This window comes from Neodiprion pinetum, chromosome 4 (genome assembly GCF_021155775.2).
Source record: "Neodiprion pinetum isolate iyNeoPine1 chromosome 4, iyNeoPine1.2, whole genome shotgun sequence".
Classification (NCBI taxonomy): domain Eukaryota; kingdom Metazoa; phylum Arthropoda; class Insecta; order Hymenoptera; family Diprionidae; genus Neodiprion; species Neodiprion pinetum.
In genome coordinates, this window is record NC_060235.2 from 28,459,327 (window position 1) to 28,474,814 (window position 15,488).

General features: G+C 40.0%; 1 protein-coding gene and 1 non-coding gene across 2 annotated transcripts; both read left to right on the forward strand.

Annotated features, from left to right (window-relative positions):
* Nucleotides 1-966: 966 nt before the first annotated feature.
* Nucleotides 967-14,323, forward strand: LOC124216008 (uncharacterized). The gene is made up of 15 exons (XM_046620021.1): nt 967-1,486; nt 3,636-3,817; nt 3,888-4,070; nt 4,161-4,374; nt 4,611-4,825; nt 4,987-5,172; nt 5,282-5,432; nt 5,866-6,078; nt 9,975-10,039; nt 10,133-10,315; nt 10,492-10,705; nt 11,155-11,369; nt 11,494-11,682; nt 12,118-12,253; nt 13,573-14,323. Exons 1-15 carry the CDS (start codon nt 1,462-1,464, stop codon nt 13,767-13,769), a joined length of 2,568 nt encoding a protein of 855 aa, XP_046475977.1. The 5' UTR covers nt 967-1,461; the 3' UTR covers nt 13,770-14,323.
* Nucleotides 12,545-12,707, forward strand: LOC124218332 (U1 spliceosomal RNA). The gene has a single exon (XR_006883033.2). It is a non-coding gene; the product is annotated as a U1 spliceosomal RNA (small nuclear RNA).
* Nucleotides 14,324-15,488: the final 1,165 nt, after the last annotated feature.

The following is a 15,488-nucleotide window of genomic DNA, read 5'->3' on the forward strand; positions in this document are numbered from 1 at the left end:
ATAATTTCTTCTATTACCTATCTGATAACGAATCAGTAAATTAGATCGTTTCTAAGATTTCTTTATTCTTTCACCAATTTATGATCATCATGGTAAAAAGTATAAATCACAAATTTCCCGCAAAATGACTCGTAAGATTTGACTCGACATTAACTAGAAATCTATATCAAACATAATTTATAAAACACAGGCATAATTGTTCAGTTATATTTCTTGTTTTCGCATGACGATCACAGCTTTTCGTCTGATCCGGGTTGGTGATCCTAAGAATTGGAATTGACAGAACGATTGTAAACTACACAAAAGCCGAGTCATTTTCCAGAAAAATCTTATCTCGATGATTTTACCTCAACCACAATGGTTGATAAATGAAACCCTACTACGATAAATATTTCTGATTTCTTTTACACCAATTTAGAAAAAACCCACCGTACAGCTGTAGAACCTGCACGCATGTTTTCTCCACTTGCCAAAGTCATAATAACATATAAAGTGAATTTTCGAAGTAAGTACACCCTGTAAGCGTTTTTCTCCGGAAAAGTAAAACTGAATGTGCTATTCGAACGTTATAGAAAGTTGTCTGCTATTTCAGTGCATGCGATATTTATTGTTAGATCAGAAGGCCAAGGCTGACCCAAACCCCGAAGGTAAAGGTCAAGACAATAATTCGTATCCACGAGGTAGTTGAACCCCCCGATTGCACATCTGGGAAACTGGCGGACTCTTTCCGTGCTGTGAGTTGATCGGTAGAAAGTCAAGATAAAGTAATTCCCTGTTTTCGAAGATCACGCGCTGAATCCCTGCAAAGCTGACTCTTGACCTGCATTCCAGATTGCGATATTACATGTTTCGGACGATAACAAACAATACTGCGCATATGTACGATGATGACGTAAAACGGGAACAGGCCGAAGAAAACAACGCAGAGATTAGAGGTCCAAGAGTTATTACAACCCAGAAGGGGAATCACGCGTCTTTTCGTCTACCACTTTTCGCGATCCCCAAAACACGACACGCCGCCGCAAAACCGAAGTTCAATCTTCGCTCTACGGTCGTACGTACGCATAATTCACGCTAAAATCAAACTGATCGCACAGTCGGCTGATACGGCCCTACAACTCCGCAAAGAGCTGTTCTCTCACACTGCTGAGGAAGCACGAGCAGAGTAGATGTGTCTGTAATACGTGTATAATTAACCAACACGCCGAGGCGAGAGGCACCACGGCCGTTTCTCCCAGTTTTCCACAGTGTTCATATGAACATGCATCCGAGGGTCGTGTATTCGTAGTTAGCGGTGAACCTTGGCGGACTCAGCGCACCGGTTTGACAGCTAGACCTGGACGACCACCATCCGTGAACCTTTAGTGCCTAGAAGATCCTCCCGGTCACAGAAATATCACGACAGAGCGAATTTCGCAGTTTCGATATTGTGCTTCGTTTTTTAAAACCTCGTGGGACAGGATGAGCGGGACTTACACGGGCTCGGGTGAGTCGGATAATTGATATAATTAACAATTGGTATATTATAATCAGAGGAATTCCGAAACGAATTTAAATCGTACAGAGTGACGTGTGAAGTTTTTTTTTTTTATTTTACAATCTCTCACCTGTTGTAGGAAAAAACTTTTTAACATAGCGAGGCGACGGGGACAATTGTTCGTTGTGAGTATTTCCGGTTGCAAGTAACGTGCTCATTGCATTATAGAAAGAATTTTCGGTATAATTACGACATCGCTATTATAATTACGAAATTATTTCGTGGTCGAGAATAATTCGAATCTTGTTTTTGTAATATACGTTATATTTATATCGTTTTGTTCCTATAGGCGGTAGGAATTTATTACAACCATCTCCACTGCATAAGGCACAGCTTTGGATTCCTGAATTAAAGTTCGTAATAAATTTGAAATATGCTGATCAGGTATTAGATGTTACTTCGCGTACATGTGATATCGAAAAACACCGAGTGAGCGTTAACGTTCGCATACGTAATATTCTATAAAAGATCTGCGCGGACGTGTACCCGTGTCAATTTCCAAGCTGGTTATTCGTTGTATATCTATAGTTTGGGATTTCAGTTTACGATGCCCGATACTTCACTTTAAATGTAAACATAGATTAGCCACTGGATTTGAAATTAATGACGTTCAATATTACCCTCGTCCGATTGCACGAATTCCAATATTTAATAATCACCGCCGTTTCGGACGTTTCGTATTATCTGCAGTCGGTTTTTAATTTGAGAGATTTTTTTATTAATTATATACGCGTGTAACATATATACCTATACAGGTCTATAACAAGTTTTACTACCAAAAAAACTGCAGAACTTATACCGCGAAAATAAAAAAGTTCGCTACCTTGAACTTAGCAAATCATAACTAAAATAAAATTATGTACGCTGGTCGATGTTGCGTTTTATTACCACGAAGAGATAATTTTTTGCTACTCGTGGGTAAAGTTTCTCAACGAAAACAGTCGGTCGGTTTATCGTTGCCATCAATTTCTACTGTTTGTCTTCTTATTTCTAGCCAGATCTTTGTCTGTATCCACATTATAGATATATTTACACCAAGAACAGGTTTCTTCATATATTTATTCCGTACCCCCATTTGCTTCTCCGGAATCCTCGGCCTTCTCCATTAATGCGAATTATTTCCTGCAGAATTTTTGCTTATCTACTAGCCGGTCTACGACGATTCCACTTTTTACGATTATCCCTCTCACTAGCTTCGATGAAACTGTAGAATGAACTTTTGATATTGATAAGTTTGCGCGGGTGTCGATTGTACCCGCACAGAAAATGAATCGACTGGAAATAAGTAGATCAAAGTGAACAGTCATTCCCTCTGTTTGAAATTGCATTGATCGGATGAGAGCGCAGATGTAAGGATTACATGCTATACATGGTCACATAGTCACCGCATCTGTCGTTTCATGAAGAATGCAAGCGGCGCTATTTATACGGTAATTTCGTGTTGTATAGTCGTTAATGAGCATATTTGATTTGACTTCTTTCGACGCGTGCGTAATACCGCTGTCACTAAATTGTGGAAGATTAATTTTCGGCGAACGATTTCCAATAATAAACGTGCGGTAATTAAGATTGAATATCACTCACGTCAGGCATAAAAATTCCTATTCGAATAACGTCAGGGAGGTTTAAAAGTTTCTGAAAATTATTTACCCACGCCAGGTATAGATTTCTTTCATGATTCTTTACCGAATCCAGTACCGTTGGGAGGTGTTTACTTGCTCGACAAAGATGTAGCGTTTGTTTTTCATCGAGAATTCCCCGGCGGAGGTGGTTGCCCGCGGCATCCTGGAGGTTGACGACCACCGGGTTATTCCATGGTCTCCGGATGACGGTTAACATCATTTTGCTCCTTGCCTGATAGTTTGTCATTTAGCTTCTTACCGCACCATCTGATTACATATCTTACCTTCTTCTACGTTATACGAACAATACAGTTTATCGCGAGCCCGCTGACTACTCGGAATGTAAAAAGAAAACAAGCACGATGACGTGATTCGGTGCGAAAGTGATTTGCATTCAACTCATGGCACTTGGCTAAACGGAAACTAAAGTATCTGCGTGAGAGTACAGTGAAAATCAATTGAATTCCTGATTCCAGCCATGGCGATCCTCATTCTCGGCTTGACCACAATTTTGGTCTCCATGGTCCCCATGGCGGCTGAGGCTGCAGCGGTTGTACAGAGAAACGCTTCGGCTAGGCAACTGGATTTATGGGAGGACGAGGACTACGTTCCTTACCGAGGTGATCGGTTCAACGTCTTCGACTGGGGTCTGTGCAAGGTATGCTAGAAACGCGTGATACGGTGAAAAAGGGAAATGTCATTCTCAAATTAATGGATAAACTTTGCAGAATCTGGCGGCGAAGTACCCCTCCAACATGCTCATCTCGCCGATATCAGTGAAACTCGCCTTGGTTTTGCTCTACGAAGGTGCTCAAGGCCAAACTGCTCACGAGCTTGCCGGTGCCTTGGAGCTTCCCAATGGTCGTGAAGCGACTCGGGATCGTTTCTCGACCATTCTCCGCTCTTTGCAGGTTCGTCAAGACGCGATATATTGATGGTTCTTCGTCTCGGCATTACATGCAGCAAAAATGTTTACTTCGATGGTATTTATTTTCGCGCAGACGTATCAGCAAGAGTACACCTTGGACATATCTACTCGTCTTATTGTCGACACGTCGATTCAGCCTAAACAACGTTACAGTGCGATCGTCAAGACTTTTTACTCCACAGACATTGTGACCACTAATTTATCCAATGCCCGTCCTGCACTCGCAAGCATCAATGCATGGGTCAGCAATGTGACTCATGGTCATATTAAGGAAGTTCTTACGGACGGTGAGTTTTTGGGAAAACGTGAATCGGCCAGAGTGTCTGGTCGTACAATTTTTTGACATTCGCAGTCAGTGAATTTATTTCATGAATTGGCAATCAACGTTTTGTCCAGAATTCTACCTACGGACTGTTTAACCGCCTAATTTATACTCGGCATTATGATTGTCGTATTTTCGGTGTACCTACGTAAAATGAGTGAAGTAATAATCGAGGTAATAATAACTGAATTCAATCGACAGAGCAAAAAATCAAGGAATCCGTTTTCTTGGTGATGAATGCCTTGTACTTTGAGGGGACCTGGCGACATCCGTTCTCGAAGAACGCTACTAAGTATGGCGCCTTCCACACAGACATCGAGAAGAGCGTTCAAGTTCCCTACATGAATGCCGTTGGCCGTTTCTATTACGCAGATATTCCAGAGCTGGATGCCCAACTCGTCAGATTGCCTTATCTCGTAGGTTTTACCTCACCGTACACAATGAACTGCCACTCCAAAGTGCCGATACATAACGATAAGAAATCTACTCCAATCCCCACTTTCGAAAAAAGATTAGAAAAACGTATGCATTGTCTTTGAAAATGGCTAGGCTGAACATAAATCGTTGATTTTTTCAGGGTCACAAATACGCGATGTTCATAGTTGTGCCTCGAGCAAGAACCGGGCTTCAGCAGCTAGTGAAAGACATAAACCCGTTCGTTATAAAGAATCATATGATGTTGATGCAGGAGATCCCATTGGAAGTATCTTTGCCTAAATTCAAATTCGACTTCACAACTCATTTGGAATCTACGCTTCGTGAGGTGAGATAGATCGCTCTTCGACTGCCTGATCGTACCATTACATCCGTGTATACTCGCTTATCCGTGAATAATAGCAATTTACTTAAACTTTGCTTTCGTGTAATTGCAGTTGGGCATCCGAGATATTTTCGACAATACAGCTGCTTTTCCTGGCATAGCTAGAGCCAGGGCAACCTCTCAGCGTCTAATCGTTTCTGACTTTGTTCAGAAAGCAGGCATAGAGGTGGACGAGACTGGTACCACAGCGCAAGTCGTTACTGGTGAGGAGTTTCATAAACTTGGCGATATTTCAATGATTTTCCAGTACCTTGTAAACAATTTATTCTGCAGAAATGAAAATTTACAGTAGGCAACTTATTAAGCTGGCAGTGTCTGCTTTAGCAATTAAATATATAATCCTTTGAACAGTTTTATAGCTGATCATAACGTAATTCGACGTGGTAAATAAAAATAAATTGTGAAGAGTGGGAGAAAAAAAAGAGGATATGCAATGAAAAAATGAACTTGAATCATTTTACTAGTCTCTGTATTATAAATATCAGATTATTTTTTTCACAAGACACTCACGACATCCAAATATAATAAATCCGGTAGTCAACCCGTAAAAATTCTTACGAAAAAAAATGATAGGAAAATATTAATGAGTATCCTTATTTAACTAATGTCGTTCTTAATTCTCATGTATTTTTTCAGTGGTTTCACTCGGCAACAAGAATTCCGACACAGTTGTCAACGTAAGGCATCCGTTCTTCTTCTTCATAGAGGACGAGTTTTCCGGGGCTATAGTCTTCGTTGGGAAAGTAACGAACCCCCTGGAGACGAATGGATTTTTCGAGGAACCGGTGACAAAATCGCCAAACCCGTTTGGCTCAACGATCTTCAGCGCAGTTCCAGTCGCTGCACCTGGTAAACACGCAGAAAAGAAAGTGTCTGGGTCATCGAAAAATCCAGTAGATGTTCATCCCTAGAAGTATCACTAACCATAACACTCGTAGTACCAATCCGTTCCTTAATTGTCAAAAGGAGTAATCCGAGAACTTCCAGTGAACAACTTGAGTTTCAGTTGCTGAAATTTCTCGATCTCCGAATTGTGTGTAATTCGTTTCATCTTTCTTTGGAATCCCTGGGGTAGAGTATATATTTTTTTCTTAATAGCAAACAGTATTTAAGTACAACGGCAAGTAACCTTCGTTGGGATGTTTTTCAAAACCATCGTTCCTTTTAACGTAATTCTAGAATTTACCGACAATGAATTCAAAGCCAGCAATAGCGAATGAGCTGTGTACTGTATATACTCACTTAAGTATCCCGTTTGGTAGCGACTTCAGTGTCAAATGGTATGCATACGTCCATCTTTCATCCTCTCTTTCCGAGGACGTTTGGTACATTTTATTATTACTATTGTCTACGGCATATTATAGACAACATTGTTAGTCATTGTAGCTAGTCGAGAGGATGAACTGGGTTCGAAATTAAAAAAAGCATTACGCATTCAAATATCTAAATTATACAAAAATGCATGCTGGTTATATTATCTGTACAGCAACAAAATAAAAATTTTAGACAATTTTCTTATTTTTCAATATAAATTAGGTAAAGATCGGTTTGAGGAGGACAAGCTTTTTTTTACTTCTTGAGAGAATAATAATATTATTAGGGAACTACAATAAGAATCTTACCAGCGTGTACTTAATCAATGTTTCAATTTCAAATTCATAATACAGCGTAACCGGTTCTTACTCTACATTACGCGAACGCGTGTCGAAAGCATTGGTTGTCATATCATCAGTAATCTCACATACATAGTCACACTCACCAGTCACAAATAAATTCACGTCACCTCATCTCACTACAATACACTTCACTTATGTATTCCGTATTAGTTGGTATAACTATAACTATATCTTTATCTTTTTCTTTTCCTTTTTCTTCTTTTCTCATGCAGCCCTTGTTTCATTTCTCTTCTCTGTAATTTACCTCGTCGTTTGGCTGTTAATAAATACCAATTACCAATCTCTTAACAATGACGCTTTCTGTTTTTTAATTCTTTTATATTCTTGTAAATGGTGGTTGACCTTTCTTCCAATAAATTTCCCATTCAAACGAATCCAATTTCCCAGAAACAGGAAATTCAATGACCTTAATTACCTTTCGTAGTCAACAAATAACTTTTCAATGCAGGAACAACGGTTCGTTGCCTATACAGAATGAATCCCTTGAAATGTTAATATTTACCTAGAAATCATCCTCCCAGGTTGATCAAGATCAAGCGAATATTACTGCAGAAGATTGAGCTAATCGTGAGTAACGAAATACATCGCTATGTTAAATACAAAATTTAAATTGCAGAGATTCCAGATTTCGTAAACGCTTATTTACGTTGTATACGTGAACCGTTTATTAGCAACGACCGAATCTGTTAGTATAAGATTGCATCTGGTAGAGCTAAAACCGGTCACAAGTATGCTGTCGCTGACAAGAAGTTGGCGGAGAAAAAAAAACAGGTAGGGAATTTCGGATCAATCGATGTGCAATATACGTGATAAGGAAGGGAAAAAACATAATTTGCACATCGGTGCACATCATTGATCATCGTATACAACTGTCTCCATTCACCCGGAAAGAATTTCAAGTTTCGTTTGAGAAAAAAACCGGTCTCGCATCACGAGCATTAATCAAATACCACCTGAAATTTTAAATGCTGGTTTAACCCACCTTCGAATAAAATTACGAATCATCTTACCCAGAATAGAACTCGACGCGATAAAACAAATAAAAACATTGCCGGTGATATTTGATTGAAATTGCGTCATACTCATTTGAATATCAGACTGAAAAACGATACGTCGCAATCAGTAATTCTTTCTACTCTTCTGCGGGTATACAAACTGCATCCCTTACAATTCAATTAGGGTTGTCAAAAGGTACTTAAAAAAAACAACAGTATTTGGAGCTGTTTCTGTTGTTTTTTTTTTTTTTTTCATCACGACATTGACACAACAGATTGAAAGATTGTAGTTATTAACCGAATGACTCGCTCTTTCGTTCGAGGCTTGTGGGTGTAATTTCTGTACAGGTTTATTGGCGTGTATACAAACTGTATTCAGGTTTGACCGTTGCGCGTGAATACCCAAAGGTGTGTACGCACGTAAATTGGTGACGTAGTAACAACATTCGCCTTTTCACGTTCCGCGAAGATAGATTCAGGATATTCCGAACCTCGAATCTGGCGATTGGGAAGGGGAATTGTCGAAAGCCGTCCCCGTGATCATTGGGAGGGGAGGAAGAACACAGAGATCATCCGAAGAGCGACCGTCATCGCGGACGGTCCGAGGGCAATCGGGAATCCCGTAATACAAACGACACCTAAGCGCTTCGATCACTTTGTTGATCGTTCGATCGATCAGTCCTCCGGCGTCCGTCGAGCCTTCAGACCGTGGACGGTGCGGAAAGTGGAAAGATAAAGGAACAGTAAACGGGAAACATGTTGATGTACGCAGTGTTGTTCGGCTTGGGCCTCTGCGTGACTTCAGGTATAAGTTGTTGCATTTCATACCGCGTGAACACGACGGGACCGTCCGTGACCCCAATCGCGTTGCCTCGTCTGTTTGTTTCATTAAATACTTTCCGCGTTGTTACATCCTTATCGCGTTGCACAACTATCTCAATCGAAAATTGCTTTGCACGAGCTTTCCGCTTTGTGTGAACGCGTGCAATTTGACGGAAGTCATTACGGATCCGATATAAATGTGCGATTGTTTAGCCCGGTGCTTTGTTTCCCATTTCGCAACAGCTAGTGATTAGGAAAGGTCCGGGTCTCTCGTTATTTCACAATACTGATCGGGATTTTAAAGCAGCTCACTTGTTGAAAACCGATTCCTAAGAAGGTTTCCAGCATCGCGTCTGGCCTCAAAGATTCTTGAAGGACTTTCATATTACTGCCACAGAATAATTTTACAGTAGAGTAACTTTTCTACACAAAATTTACGTCTTACGTTGAGTTATGGGTATCTCGGGCATTCGGTATTTGAACTGTGTCCATATCTCCTTAATACCTAACGTCGGCGAGTCGTTTTGAGCTGATCTGTTGCTCATTCCGTAAAGCGGCGAACAGTGACCTTGTCGTACTTACGAAATTGTCACCGATAGGTAAATAATAACCTAGGAACAGACAGCTTAAGAAAAGCTGTATGAGCTGTGTGAAATCCGGTAAACGTCGAAATAAAACTTTTAATTGCTTAACGCTACGTTGCGTTTGTGTGATCGAACGACGGTGAGAGGAAGGAATACTTGAGGTTATTTTTATAAACGGCTACTAGAATTCTAGTCAATCTCATCTAGGCACCGATTACCAGATAAACTCTTCTTACTGTCAGCCCACTGCACTTGAATACGAATATAATGCGCAGATGGCCGTAAATGACAGAAAAAGATAATTAATCAAATTTTTTATATACTAAACTCCACTCAAGTGCAATAGAGTGCTTGGAGGTCTGTCATGGTCAGCCTTGACTCGACGCTGGTTGCTTCATAAGCTGGGATTTCCCAAGGCGCACAAACACATGACCGGCTGCAGGACCGCGTTCCGTTTAACTCGTTTCTTCCATTTATTATTAATTAACTCCGGTCGAAGAATTTCTCTCTCTCTCTCTCTCTCCCCCCCTCCTCCCTCTCTTTCCCTTTTTTTCTCTATCTCTGCTTTTTTTCCCTCTCACGATCAGATGACATTAATCTCCAAATCGTCCCCGTGCTCTGGGAAATACCTTTTAGTAAGTTTCATATCTCTATGTCTTATTTTTCAGTCACACCTGCGACAGATCCGAATACTGGCGACAGATTCAACTTCTTCGACATTGAACTTCTGCAGGTATAAATATTAGAAAAACGCTTCAATCACCAAACCGATTCCAGGTTATGTGTTGATACAAAGTCGTTCATTTATGTAATCTGTTATTGTAAGGCCCTGACCGCGGAAGGCGAAGATAATATTGTCGTGGCTCCGGCAAGCGTGAAGGCAGCATTGACCGCTCTGGTTGAAGGAACCGGCGGTCGCACTGCCACCGAAATCCTTACCTTGCTCAGGCTACCCTCGGACACAGAGAGCCTGAGGTTGGCTGCGGAACGTTCTTTGGCTCCTTTCAAGGTGAGATACGCGCCTCGGGTCAACTCGGTATATACATATGTATTAAAATTGGATACCTGCGGACGAAAGTGATTTGGAAAATCACCGTTCATCAGCAATCACGAAATGCGTACCGTCGTCACTGTCGCATCGTGTAATTGTGCGACCAAAGTGCGACCGATTGATTTTTGTTCAAGGTACGAAGGGTCGGCGCTGAATTGGATATTGCCACACGTTTGTGGACCGGAAACGACGTCACGGTTAATCCAAAGTACAGTGAGATTTTGCGGCAATACTACAATAGCGACGTTCAGGTTGTTAACTTTGTCGACGCTCCAGGAGCTTCTCATTTAATAAACAACTGGGTACGCGAAACAACTAGGGGACACATTAAATCCATCGTCGATCCTGGTAAGACCTGTTTCTTTAGTCGTCCATTACATCCGATAGGTGACCAAAAATTAAGATGTTGTTAGTTGTAATAAATCTGTATTCGTCGACAGTGCTTCAAACACCAAATTCGCATTACATTTCAGGAAATTAATAAATACATGACGAAAAGAAACCGGTTACTCGAGCCAACTCCATAAATATCAAATTTGATGACATAATGTTATTAAATATTGGCACTGAAACTGGCATGCTCTTCGGTGTACCCCAAATGGACATAAAAGTCATATAATTATACTGAACTTTTCTTCTCGACCGATGATCACACTCAGTACCGTGAACTCGTGTGTGATCGTCAAATGTCAAACCGTAGACAACTATTTTAAGCACAGAATTTTTCGCAGAAAAAAAACTGCCGAATAGCAATTTGTACCACACTATAAACATCAGTGAGACGTATGTAATTACAGGCAGTCTTGGTTCCGGAGTGCGGTTGCTATTGACGAATGCGTTGTATCTGAAGAGCACGTGGAAGACATCATTCGATCGGAGTTTGACCGCTCCAAGATGTTTCCAGGTGCCAAATTACGGCTGTGAGAATACCTACCTCATGGAGAGTTTGGCATATTATCCGTACGCCTACATTCCGTCCTTGCAGGCCGAAGCGATAGAGCTTCCATACGCGGTGAGTGTATAAAGCGCTTTTCCAAATATTCAAACTTTGAGGAGGTACTTGAATTCTTATCCTCGTTCGACCTTGAGTGCTGAGAAAGTCGTACGATCATGCGTTTAAACTTTGATATTTCCAGGATGGGAAACTGTCCATGTTGATTCTACTCCCTGAGCGCCTCGAGGACGGAATACACGCGCTCATGAAGGACTTGGCTCACACTCCGCTGCCAAGTATCATTGGTAGCCTACAAGAAACGGAAGTCCTTTTGTCTCTACCGAGGTTCAGCGTCGAAACCAAGATAGATCTGCGATCAGCTTTAGAAGGTGTAAGTTTACCGTGATACTATACCACGAGTGGTAGACGTTCGCCTGTATGTTCAAACTTACGTTAGAAATGAAACGGATGAAGACCTCGGTTTGAATGGGGAAAAAGGTCGAACGAAATGTGATTCAGAGTTTCATTCAGCCTAGACAGATTCTGGTTTTTATTTTATACTTATAACCGTTGTGGGTAATTGCCGGTATTCGAACAAGGCACTCAATGTCAGTGAGTATTATAATCATTTCGAACCGACGATACTTGAAAAATTTCACACGGATGCGTGATGATATTATAGAATGCCGGAAGTATCCTGGTATCGAGTAATTTTTTCGCATTTACATGTGGATTACACAATCGGCACGGCCTTCTGTCGATTCAAAGAAGATAATAGAAGTTCTTGTACAGGAAATTTCATTTCATACAACTTTCTCTTTCGCAGCTTGGAATCAAAGACTTATTTGACTTGAAAGCCAACATTTCCGGAATCGCAAACGGCCCTCTCAAGGTGGGGAATATACTGCACAACGCGAAGATCGAGGTGAACGAGGACGGAACAATTGCTTCAGCAGTTACAGGTAAGTTACACAAGAATGAACTACTACGCTATACTATTATAGTCAAGAAACACGAGGACAGGAAAATTGTCGAGCTCTTTTTTATCCAGTCGTTTATATTCTTGACGATCTCTCGTTATATCGACGATGAAACAAAATTTATCTAGGTATATACTATAAAACAAAGTACACGCGTATCGCATAGCGAAAAACTTGCAATTAACGCCAATAGATAGTGTCAAGCCGAAAGGAAATCTCGCGTCTGAAGTTCGCCGATGAAAAGTTGACTTCCGCTCTATATTTCGTCGCGTCAAACTTACCTGGCGCAAAGGTTTACCGTGATCAAGAAGGCTGTTCCTTCGAGGCGAGGCTCTTCCATTGCACCTCGGTTGAGTTGACCCTTGCGATTGCCCCAAACGCGGGCACTCGTGCGTACAATTTTTGAGTGTTGGGACTTGCGTTCGCGCGGTCCCTGATATATTTATAGTAAAACTATGAAAATCTCGCCTGTAGCCTTGCAGAGCCGTGTGGAATGGAAATGTCTCGCTTATCCGACATAATTCAGCAAAAGTTCAAGTCTCGAGATACATATCACTTTATCCGTTTTTCATAGATTACAGTACCCAGAAGTAAGTCTTTTCACTTTGTTGCATACATTGAACAATGTTGCTTCTTGATACGATATTATCTATTACATGTATGAACGGATGAATAATTGTCCGTCATAACAAAGATTATATTACATGTATAACCTATGCTGTATGTTTATTATTCGAATTCATTTTCTAATTCGAAACGTTTCGACAGCAAAATATTATTCAAGGCATAACTGCTTGTCATTTTGCATTGCGAACCGATTAAACTTACCAAAATACCTGCTGGTTCATGTTTATAGGCTTAAATGTTGCGAGAGAGGAATACATAGGAAGATAAATTGACGATACGTTACAAAGTGTTCTTTGTTAGCTTTCTTTTTTTGACTCTTCGTATCGCCTAACACACACAATAACAATTTGCTGATCATAGACCGCGTTGATTTATCACTCAAAGGTCGAGTATCGTGGTAATTAATCAACCATTGTCTACTCTCGATAAAGAATTTTTCGTCTTTGCCGGCTGTAATCGGCATTTTTTTTTATTAAATACTGACCGATATACTTTTTCATATATTATGCAAGGCTTATTAATTTTTTTTTTTTATAGATATTCCCTTTTTATTAAACTGCAGAATAGAGAATATTGATAGAAACGTAATTGAATTTGGACCTTTACCTGAACATTTTCATCACTCAATCTTTTTAACGGATGTATCTAATAATTGAATATTCGCTTTTTCGAAGGAATTGCGGTTGTGCCATTGATGGGTTCCACGGTTCAGCGTTTCCGAGCCGATCATCCGTTCGTCTTCATCCTGCGGGACTCGGACTCGGGTTCTGTGCTTTTCGCGGGTCGAGTCACAAGACCAGACTTGATCCCAGTTTCGGGAGCGCAGAATAATATTAACATGTCGCGTCGCTTGCTCCGCAGAAGTGTATAATAAACATTGATATATTGTATAGACTTATGCGCGTACAATTACGGGAAAACTGTTATTATAATTGCAATTTTTACTATCAAATTGAACCTTTTTTCGTTACTGCAGTCCATAGAAATTAATTCAACTGAATTTTAGGCGGCTTTGATTAGTCGAATCTTTTATTTTCATTACACTCTACGTATAACGTCTCATATTCTTTCATTTCCTCGATTTTTCTCACATTAAGCTTTATCTATAGTCAACGTGAAAAACTTGCTGTTATTGACGTCACTTGCCGACGACGCATCGGCAAGAACCGCACTTGTCGGGCGTCGCGACGCCTAACAATACTTATAATTATGTAAGCGCCTTGACGGACGACGCTCGGATTACGTCACGATTAGTGCTAGTTTATAACGAATTGTTTTTACGAGTATCGCGGTTCGATTGCGCCGCGCGCTTACTTTGACTATACTTTGCTTTTTTAATTGTAATTATTGTTATTTTGGTTACTATTATTACGATGATTATCGTCTCTGTGAGCACTATAACAATAAATTCCATTTACCAATGTAGCATTTTTTGGTTTCGTAGTTCTGATTATTTTCTTTTGTTATTGCATTTATTAACGACATAAACTTCTGTTTTACCTCTTTTTTCGTCACGATGATATGTCGTGTGTTCCTAGAGGTCAATAATATTTTTATGTAACAGCACAATTTGACCGTACATTTTTTTAAGATTATATTTAAAAACAGCGGCAAACACTTTTGATTTGCACAGTTGAAAAGCGGTATGAAACTTTGCCTAACATCAATTTAAAGTTCAGAGAGTTTTTAATTGCGGGATTCGAAATGGCAAAAGTATAATTTTAAACTAAATTCGCTGTACATATTGACAACAGTTGACAACTGAAATTCTGATAACAGATAGGAAACCTCATATTATACAGCGATGCGAATACAAACGAAATTTAGAGTTTCCTACCGTTTATATTTCGTTTATTAATTCAGGCCAAGGCCTACACGTTAAGTAACAAGTAATCGGCAATCCCATTGTACCGACCTCTTTATAAACCTGAATCAAAATTTACGCTTATTCTGCGCCTACAAGTTCGATTAACACTAGCTTAATATTTTATCATTGACAGGAGATGATAGACTGTCAAGTAAAAAATGCGATGTGACAGGTGGTTGAATAGACTGGTAAAAAAGTTAAAAAGGATTGTAAACATTCGCTTTAAGCTTACGTTATAATGAATTACGTCCACCTAATAAGATCGGAAAGTTATACATAAATATCTATTCGATTGCCAGATATACGTAGCTGTATGAAACATTAATAATGCCATTCCTTAATTAATTTTTTGCACGGTTATCTAATCAGACCGAAATATTGCCAGACACTGAAAAAAACAGTCTTTCATTCTCAGTCTATATTAATCTATAAACCTATAATTGGATAAAGATAAGAATTCATTTGGCCTGTAATAAAACTGAGCGACAAACCTAGTTATTATAATCGAATATCACCTTGGCGAATTTGCAGACTCTTGAATTGAATGTATTTTAACTATTTCACTGACACCGAAACTTTAAAATGATTTTTGTCACTGTGACGTCTAAGGGTCGAGCAGCAAGTGGAGAAAATCTAGCTAAAACAGAACAAAACTAACCCACGAAATATTCCGATCGATCGACCGTTCGTTAAAAAAATTTTGTAGGTGGCTTATTTAGACAC